Source organism: Grammomys surdaster, unplaced genomic scaffold, assembly GCF_004785775.1.
Source record: "Grammomys surdaster isolate TR1022 unplaced genomic scaffold, NIH_TR_1.0 126176, whole genome shotgun sequence".
In the NCBI taxonomy this organism is placed as follows: Eukaryota; Metazoa; Chordata; class Mammalia; order Rodentia; family Muridae; genus Grammomys; species Grammomys surdaster.
In genome coordinates, this window is record NW_021620983.1 from 6,188,000 (window position 1) to 6,197,836 (window position 9,837).

At 41.8% G+C, this 9,837-nt stretch overlaps 1 protein-coding gene across 1 annotated transcript in view; it reads right to left on the bottom strand.

Annotated features, from left to right (window-relative positions):
• Positions 1–3,603: 3,603 nt before the first annotated feature.
• Etnk1 (ethanolamine kinase 1) overlaps positions 3,604–9,837 on the bottom strand; it is a 41,977-nt gene continuing 35,743 nt past the window's right edge. Inside the window, exons 7-8 of the mRNA XM_028757502.1 lie at positions 8,965–9,038; positions 3,604–8,714 (exon numbers count right to left, since the gene is read on the bottom strand). Coding sequence (XP_028613335.1) covers positions 8,642–8,714; positions 8,965–9,038 — 147 coding nt within the window. The 3' untranslated portion in view covers positions 3,604–8,641. The remainder of the gene's footprint in view (positions 8,715–8,964; positions 9,039–9,837) is intronic.

Here is a 9,837-nt window from a genome sequence, read left to right on the forward strand (position 1 = left end):
GGGGAGGGAAACCATGTCATTAGCAGGTCAGCTGCCATCATAGAAGTAGGACAGACACTGGGTACATCCAAACCTGTTTTCTAGATGGTGGCGAATGATTGGTGAGAGGTCACTTGTTACAGATGCTGGCAGGAGAGCCCAAGGTGACACATTGGAGTCCAGGATTCCTACTGAAGGTCAGAGGAGGGAAACAGAAGTAAAGAAGTCTCCAGTCGGGAGGTCTTACAGAGTTCTTAGTGAGGTAGGTGGGAGGGAGAATATGCCCAGAGCTGGATAAACCCAGATGTGTAGACAGACTGCCATAGTGATGTCTTCAGACTCTGGAGATCTGCCCAAAACACTGACCTTATGTTTCATCTTTATTTCAAAAGATAAATGAAATATAGCTGTCAACACTTGGGACAACTGAAGACAACAGGATTCTGTTCTGATAAGGGAGTGAGCACCAGCAAACACTGTCAAGTATTTAGCATTTTCCTTCTTGTTCAATTCTGTCAGATTTCAAAGTTGGAACTCAGAAATCTTTGAGTAGGATAGCTTTTGGCTTTTGTTAGGGACATCAGCAAGACAGCCTTTTTCAAGGCCTACACAGCCTTCTGCCACCACGCAGGAAGAAATATTCAAGGAGCACACTAACGTTTCAAATTCTCTCCTAGTGTTACAAAACGAGGAAAAGAGAGCAGTTTGAATTAGCATCTTCAGCGTGGTGTGAAGATTGAAATAGTATTCATCAACTAACTACTAAATATAGTATTTTTGTAAAAAGGATTAATTTTTCAGCTATTAAGATTCACAGTACAAATTGTTGCGAAAACCAACTAGAGAGATCTTAGTATGAGACGGGTGTGTGATATTGATTCATAGTCTTATGCAGAATTTACATTATTCAAGACAAATACCAACTGTGTCAAAAGCAATTGTAGGCTGTCAGTTAACCTCAGCTGTCAACTTTGTGAGATTTAGAATCGCCTCTGGGTGTATCTATAGGGAATTAGCTCCGTTAGGTTAAGTTGGGAAGACCCAGTCACCATGGATGGCATCATCATTCCTTAGGATGGAATCTTGGGTATGGAAAGGAAATGAGCCAATGGTAAGTGTTTTATCTCTGCTCCTTGACTACAGATGCCACGTGACCAGCTGCCTCAGCTGCTAACACTTTGGTGTCATTGTCATGAACTATTCCCTCCAACTGTGGGTCAGAATACACCCTTTCGTAAGTTGCTTTTGTCAGGGTACTTTATCATAGTAACAGAAGTGACAAAATACAGGTTGTATCAAAGGTGATACTCCAGTGCAAGTGCCAAGTCTTTGTTAAAAAGATTCTTGCCTATACAAGTCATTACCAACAGGTATCATTATCTTTCACAAATAGGGTTCTAGTGTAAGTAATATCTGCTTTGGGTTTTCCTGAGTTCTATAAAATATTACAAGAAAACTAATTGCAGATTTTAGCTGCAATTCCTTTCGAGAGGGTGGCAAAGGTCATCTGCTACTTCTTTCTCTGTTATAGACACTCCTTTTAAAGACGAGGCTGAACTGTGCACACTGGCACACACCTTTAGTCCCAGTGTTTAGGAGGCAGAGATAGTGTGATCTCTGTGAGTTGGATGTCAGGTTTATATAAAGACTTCTTGGCCAGCCAGGGCTACATAGACACCTTCTCAGATCTGGGTAGGTTAAAGTGGCAGGTTACTGTGTAAGTCTAGTAACTTGGACTTGATCTCTGTAAACCACGTGCATCGTTCACAGCTGTGAAGCACCATGACCAGACAACTTATGGAACAAAATTTATTTGGGTGTATGGTGCCATTAGGAAAGAAGGCATAGATTCTGAAGCAGGAATCTGAGGAGCTGACATCTTGAACCATGAGCAAAAAAAGCAGAGAGCAAGCACTGAGAATAGTGTGCTTTTTAAACATCAAAGCCCACCTTCAGTGACATTCCTCCTCCAACAAGGCCACAGCTCCTAAACATACCCAAACAATGCCACAAGCAAGGACCATTTATTCCAACATCTGAAGCGGAGGGGGGGGGAGGGGGGACAGTCTCATTAAAATATTATGTATCTATGTAAAGAACTGACTACACAACTGTCTTCTGACCCCCACACAGGTACAGTGGTACATGCATCAACCTACACACATCACACACATACAAACACACACACACACAAACTAGTAGGACTTCAAGTGTTGGGATAGATACCAGAATCTATGAATACTGAATTCTGGTCATCTTTGAGAAATTAACTGCAGTTAAAAAAATATATTTCTCTCAGTTCAGGCTTAAACGATACCAAGATAAATCACAATGGGAGGGAAAGAACATGGTAGAATTCAATTCATTTCAACTGTAGGTTTTCTCCTTGTAGGCATCACACTGACTTGGACAAATTAACCTCAACATTCTTGCTCAGAGGTTTAGCTTTCGTGAAATAACAAATCCTACCTCTCTAGTGTTTTCCTGGAAAATGTTTCTCTACTTCTTGACACTTTTGTGTGGGAAATGAAAGTTCATCATGTACCTATAGTACTACAATATTGTTGAGACTGGAGAAATAAATAACGTCTACCTTGCTAGGGAGCATGGGCACGCAGAGACAGTTTCCTAAAGCAAAGGAATGATGAGTTAAGTACATTGACAAGAAGTGTCCATGAGGCTGTGCGTCGAGGTAAGGAAAAGGCCGTGGAGGCACAATTGGCTAAGCAGAAAGACTTTCTCAAGGAGAAATCTCCCATGGAGTTCGGGAAGAATTAGCCTGATAGGGGTGATGAGAAGCATGAGAAGCCTGGGAGGTGTGACTCAGTTGGTAGAATAGAGATTTTCAAAACGTTTTCACACCATACTGCAAAACCAGAAAGAATGTGGCAGTTTGAATGGGTTGTGTCCCGCCACAAGCTCATGTATCTGAACACTTGGTCCAGCTGGGGAGCTATCTGGAGAGGTTTAAGAGTGTTTAGGAGGTAAGGCCTTGCTGGAAGTATGTCACCAAGTAGACTTTGAAAATGTATATGGCCTTATCCTACTTCCTATGCTCACTTTCTATGATTGAAATGCTGTCAGCCTACTGGGGTAGAGGATGTCTTTAATCCTAGCACTCAGGAGGCAGAGGCAGGTGGATCTGAGTTCAAGGCCAACCTGATCTACTAATCAAGTTCCAGGACAGGCAAGGCTGTCCCAATCAATCAGTAATTAACATAAATGCAAATGTGGAAACATATGAGCAAGCTAGAGAAATTTGGTGCCCTAGCATGCTTCAACCTGGGCTCCTATCTTCTAGGTTAGGCTGGGGGCCAGAAAGCCCCAATGATCATTTATGTCCATGCCCCTAGAGCTGGGGTTCCAGGCGTGTGGGGAGCACCTAACTTGCTACGTAGGCGCTGGGATACAAATTTCAGTCCTCATAATTACTGGGGACTCCGCTCCAGCCCTCATTACTAACTCTAGAGAACCTTTGTTTCTTCTCTTGGTTTAGGGATCAAACCTAAGACACTGACTACCCTTGCTAGGCAAACACTCTGACTCCAACCCTTTCAGGTTGTATATTTCCATATATCCTACAAAAGTCGACGGTCTTAATTGAGTATGAACAACATGGACACATTATAGTTAGAACTCAACTTTATTGTTACAACCAATGTTTATTTACAGAATATAAATCTCTTCAAAAAGATACATTCCTTCATTTAATCAATGGTAGAAAGCCTTATTAAACAGAAATAAAGCCTGAGCCGCCCTTTCTGTAAAAGAAACACGGCTTCACTGCAAGTTCATGAACACAGAACACAAATGTACTTCACTTCAGCAGCTACGTGAAAGAGGCTGTTGATTTTTACTGGCAACGCCATTTTATACATGGAACAAATTATACTTAAATTAACAGTAGTAAAAATTAAATTCCAAACATAAAATATGTAACAACAAAGGAAAAAGCAGGAAGTATCTCTGCTAGCAAACAGATAAGCAAGTTCTCCAGAACGCAGACACTTGCTGAGGAGTAGGGAAACGTAGGACAAAGGCTGCGGTCCTCTGCGAGGTATCAATCCATGTTCAGTGCTGAGACTACCCATAGCACTTAGAGTCTACACAAAGCAGCATTAGACTACAATTCACATTTGGGAAACACAAATTTAAGATCCCATGCCACAGCTTCCCGATTCAACAGACAGCTAATGCAATGACAGCTCCTCATTTCAGCTTTTCCCTTGCATATGGGTATTACCATGTCTTTGTTCAATCAGGACATGTGACCTTGCTCTACAAAAGCTCCTAAATACAGAAAAGTTCTTACGGGTTCCATTAGTTTACAGTTACTTTAGTACATGTAAATACAGAGGACGACTTCAGATTACTAACAAGGAACACTCAGTATGTCACTACCTACAACAAACAGCAGCACGCCCCAGTGCAGGCGTGGAGAACTGGTACTCTGCCCTCCAGTGCCCTGCAGGTGTCATTGGGTTTCAACCTAGCTCTGTTTCTGGCTAGGAAGCCTGGAGCTCCAGTTGGAGAGGCTTTCCTGCTCCACCTCCACAAACCAGTCCAAAGACAATGTGGTGTTTTTGGTTCTTTAACTATCTAGTGTTTTATTAAAACTTACTGATGGGATCTAAAGGACTACCATGGGTACGACAACTGAAAGATAAATTATAACTACTTTTAAGAGTGTTTTTGCAAGTACATACAGCATACAATGCACACTGGACAAAGACATGTTGTGGTACCACAGTGCCCAGTCCCAGAGACGCTGCCGCCAACACAGGAGTTAAAGTGCTTATCAACCAAGCATCATTATTTGTTCCTAATCCAAAGACTTTGGGGTTTCTTCCTGTATCAAACTGAGCCAAAAATGAACATTTTCAGCATAAAAACTGTCAAATCTAACTCATTTTGTAAAGTATCACTGAATTTAACCTTCAAGAATTCAAAGTAATGCAAAAACCTCCAATATTTTCATTTATAGAAATATGAACTGTAATTCCAAAACTGGGGATGTTCTGTCTGGAGCAGCTGATAGCACTTGTCAAACCCAAGACTGAACACTGCTGTCACTGGGGGGAAGGCAGCTCACCACCTTCTCTGCTTCTCGGAACAGGAACAGGCCAGAAGATGCAGCTTGGCTTCACAGTAAAGGCCAACCTATAAACTGACAGAGGAAAATCAACAGCACCTGAAGCCAAAGACACTCTCAAGAGGCTGTCCACCTGTGTGCACCTTCCCTGTGAGGTAGCACATGCTGCTGCCTGCCCTAGGACAGCCCCAGGACAAAGCACTGTTGACAGGTGACAGATTAATCGGGAAATACTTAAGTCTACAGTACTCTGGAATGCAGTATAAAATGCAAGTTAGAGAGGAAAAAAAAAAATAAAACCCCACCTGACTCCATAAGCCAGCCGGTGAGGTCACAAGAGGTACAGGGGCCTCTTTGGAACACAGAAACAACTGAGGACTTTTCAAAGAGACTAACTTTTCTTTCACGTGTTTGGGAGAATTCTTTTAAGTCTAAATTTAATGTTAGTAACACAAAGTTAAAATAAACATCTGGGGGTCAGGGAGGGAAAAATAGCTGGCCCATACTGAACCACCCCAGAAAAGGTGCCTGACAAACTCAAGAGATGCCGTGTGCCCTGTCTTGTATGGGGTGAGATTTACATTCACATTGAATTTCAAGTTTTTGTAGAAAAATGTCAACGAACTCTGAAAATAGAAAAGGGGACCAGACTTCAGTTTACAAACAAATTACATTTTTCGTTTCCTTCAGCTTCAGATCGTGACTCAAAGATGAGCTCTATAAATGTACTGCTTCCCAGAATCTAACCTACAAAAAATTAATAGCCAAGTAAAAATGGAGAAAAGTCTTATTAGGCACTGAGAGGCTAAATAAATAAATCCCAACGTTAACTAAACCATTAAATCTTCCTTCCAGTTCCTGCTATCTCACTGCACTGTTCCCAGCCTAACATCAACAGGCTGGATCATTTAGTGACAGAAAAACTTCTACAAAGAAAAAGGCAGAACGACACCCTCTTTACGCAAGACACACTCACACTAACTACAGCAGCTTATTTACACTGTCCTATTTACACTCCAAGCAGACCTAGGTGATGAGGTTTGTGCTCAAGGTTCATCTCGGGCAGATCATGGCAACAGCAAGACGTGGCCACCACATCTCATTTCCAGAAATGGTGGTAGCACAGGGGAGAGGAAGGGTATCAAATATCACTGGTCAGATTCAAGCTCATACAGTGTGCCAGGGAGACAGGATGGGTAGGGAGAGGGCAGAAATGCAGACGTTTGCTTGTTCAAGCATCCAGGCCACTACGGTCTACGGTTACACTGAACACCCATGAATGCCACTTCTAACATCCACTTTCACATGTAGAAAACGAGCTGACTACCAGCTGAGTAGTTAGGTAAGGCATTCAAGTTCCTTAGCTGAACAAGAGAAGGCAACTGATATCTAGCAAGCCACAGGACACATCTTACAGGGATGCGCTTCAGAACAGTCCCAATATACCCTCTTTAGAATCCCTTGCATGGTCAATACAAAGAAAGACATTTTGAATCCTTTTGATACTCTACACCATGATCCCCAAAAGCTGTATGAGAAGCAGGTGCATCAGAGCACCCAAATCTGGCTAAGGAATGGGGGCAAGAGTTTCATGTGCTAGTCTTTCCACGATCTCTTGTGTGCTAGCAGAGTGAACAAGGAAGCCTCATCCGTTGCCATGGCACTCACTGCCACAGGAGTCTGTCACACTTCAGCTGGCTGCTTTGCAGTCCACCAGCCATAGCCGCAGCAGCACAGTGAGCCTCCACTCAAAGCACTCAAGAACGGGAACAGACTAGCCAACACTGTCTTCTCCAGGGCTTCCACGTGACACATACTCTTGGATTTAAAGGAGGAAAGCAAAGAATCGGGAGGCTCACATCTTTATCATCCTAGGACAATGTTCCAAACATGAATGAGAATCCCACTAAGCCAGTTTTTTGCAGGTTTTCTTTACCATGGTAAAGAGTTTGTCATTATCGTTTCCATTCACAGAAGTCGGCAGAATTGTAATGATCTTACAGTAATGTGGCTCATAAGAACAAATATGAACATTACAGCACTGGGGAGGTAGAAACCGAATCCAGGTCTAACACTGTTAGAGACATGTTTTTAAGAGTCTATGTATGTGGCTAGAATTTACCATCTCAAATGGCCTGTTTCTACTTTATTAGGTTTGAACACCTTGAGACAATCCAAGTATTTTAAAGCACTAGGCTAAGAACATAAGTCATGTGGAACATCACCAGACAATCCTAGACTAGATCTGGAGTGCATACTTTAATATGCAGATCCATGGAGCCAACTTTGTACATAAGCACTTATGGGACCAAAGTGCAAAGCCTGTCTGACTAGTCTAAGGAAAGTTACCCCTGACTGCTCAAGCCCACAGAGCAGTCTTCAAAGATTAAAGCCTTGTCTACCTCAAAGACCTAATGTCCTTTCATGAAATAGTTGCCTCCCTCTACACCTACATAAAATAAAAACCAGACTGACAAAACCAAGATAAAACAAAACAAGCCCTCCTACCCCAAGGACTGTCTAATTCCCGTCTCCTCACTTGTTAGACCGTAAGTGCTCCAGCTCCATGACCTAGCTAACTGCTTCTTACGACTCTAATTGCTTCAATGACTCTGGAATTACATAGATGACTCATCATTTGCTGACTCTATAGACACAAAACCAACTTAAGGAATGAATCTAAATAGAAAGCATCTAAATGACATTCCTTGCTTCTGAGTATGATGAACTCTGTATGTCTGTTTCAAATACTAACAACACCAGCTATTATTTAATGAACAAAAACAGACTATCTCAAGTAAAACAAAACTTCTGGTTAGAAACAATTTGATAGGTAAATTCTAAAAATTGGGACTATTACCTTAAATGACCATATCTAGTATTTGAAAACAAGACTTAATAACAGTTTTTAACATTAAATTGTTATATTCCAGGCTTATACAGTAAATATATTTTATATTGTCAGGCTATGTAAACAGACAATTTAATTCTAAGTTGTACTCCCCCAAAAGAAATGATTTCCAATTTCCAATTCAAAAGAGTATACCCCAGGAGACAGTAAACTGCCCTGCTCCCTCCCTCTTCGACGGGCCCTTCCCTAGAACACCCTAAGTTACTACTGAGGCAGTGACTGCCAAGACTGAGAGTAAATGATTCATTTCACAAAGGTTACACTGAACAAGAAATGTTTTTCTGAAATTAAATCTATCAACAAAACCTTTTAAAGATTTCCACAATATTCTCATTGCAATACACTGAACAAACGAAAGATCAAAGTAGTCAGTCGTGTCAAAAGTGTAATAAATAATTCACATGTAACATGGCTGTACTGCCACAGGCTAAAGCCCGACTCTACTCTCTGCTGAGGGTCAGATCTTCAGCCCGCCACATACGACAGTAGTAACCACAGTCTTAACATCACTCTATTTAAAAATAGGTTGGTTGTTTCGAGGCATCATTTTAAAGCAAGATAACCAAATTAAATGAGTTTTAACAGATATTGGCTTTTGGAATTTCTCAGACACACCCACAAGCATCGCTCAGCTCCTGGAGAACAGCAAGGCCTCTTCTTTACTCCGGCATTTTTAGTGCTGTGACCTCGGGCTTCATTTTAAAGTACTGGTTAAAGCGGACAATCGCATACCTGGGGGGGAAGAACAAGGCAGAGTCAGATCTGACCTCAGTCCTGCAGCTGCTTCCTCTCACCCTGAGCTGACTGCTCCAAAGTTTGCGATGCCAAAGCGCACGCCTCGCTTGCTGCCCCACTGGCCACTCCCCATGCTGAGCAGGCGTCTGAGTGGACACAGCCTCACAACGCTGCAGTGAGGGATGCCCTGTCATGTCTACACTAGTGTAGCCTCGTGGAGACAGTACCTCAGTCAACGGCATCTTACCCCAGGAAATCGAACTCGATCGTGGAGTACTTAGCTTGTATCAAAGCCCAGAGTCCCCAGAAGAAATGAGAAGCCTAAAGAGAAGAAAAACCAACAGTTTACAGAAACATATTTTTGTACGCAATACAAAATTGTTCATTCTTTACATACATGGTACTTCCGTTTTTCTCTACTTTCTTGGTAAAGACGGCATCTGGATCTACTGAGTTACACTCTCTAGCTGCCAAAGTACCTTCTTTTCTTCTGTTACTTTTTACACAACATGGTCATACTAAAGCATCCAAGTAATTACAGGATCAGCACAGATGACTCTGTCTCTACTGACAAGTAACAAAGTTAAAACAACTTGGAAACTTAAGTCTAATAGTTTCTGTAACCTTTGTCCAAAGCAGAATTTAGCATTCCACATAACACACATAACACACAGACACAAGAACTGGTTCATACCCTTCATCTGTTTTAATGGCTCCATTATACACACTAATTACAACAATGATGAACAAGTGTATCAGTGAGAACTTAACTTAAGTTCATCCTAGAACTTAAAAGTGATGTGATGTAGTTTACATGTTTGAGTGCCTCTGTGTACCTATGTCACTACGTGCATGCCAGTGCCCAGAGTCCAGGATAATGTTTTATATCACCTGCAAATAGGAGTTACAGATTGCTGTGTACCACCATGTACAATGCTGGGATCTAAGTCCAGGTCCCTCTCGGAAAGCTCGTAACCAACGAGCGGTCTCTCTAGACCCTATTTTCTTTTTGAATTACATTTATTTGTTTGTTTATTCATTCTTCATTTACCTATTCATTTAGAGAGAATATGTGTGTGTGTGTGTGTGTGTGTGTGTGTGTGTGTGTGTGTGTGTGTGT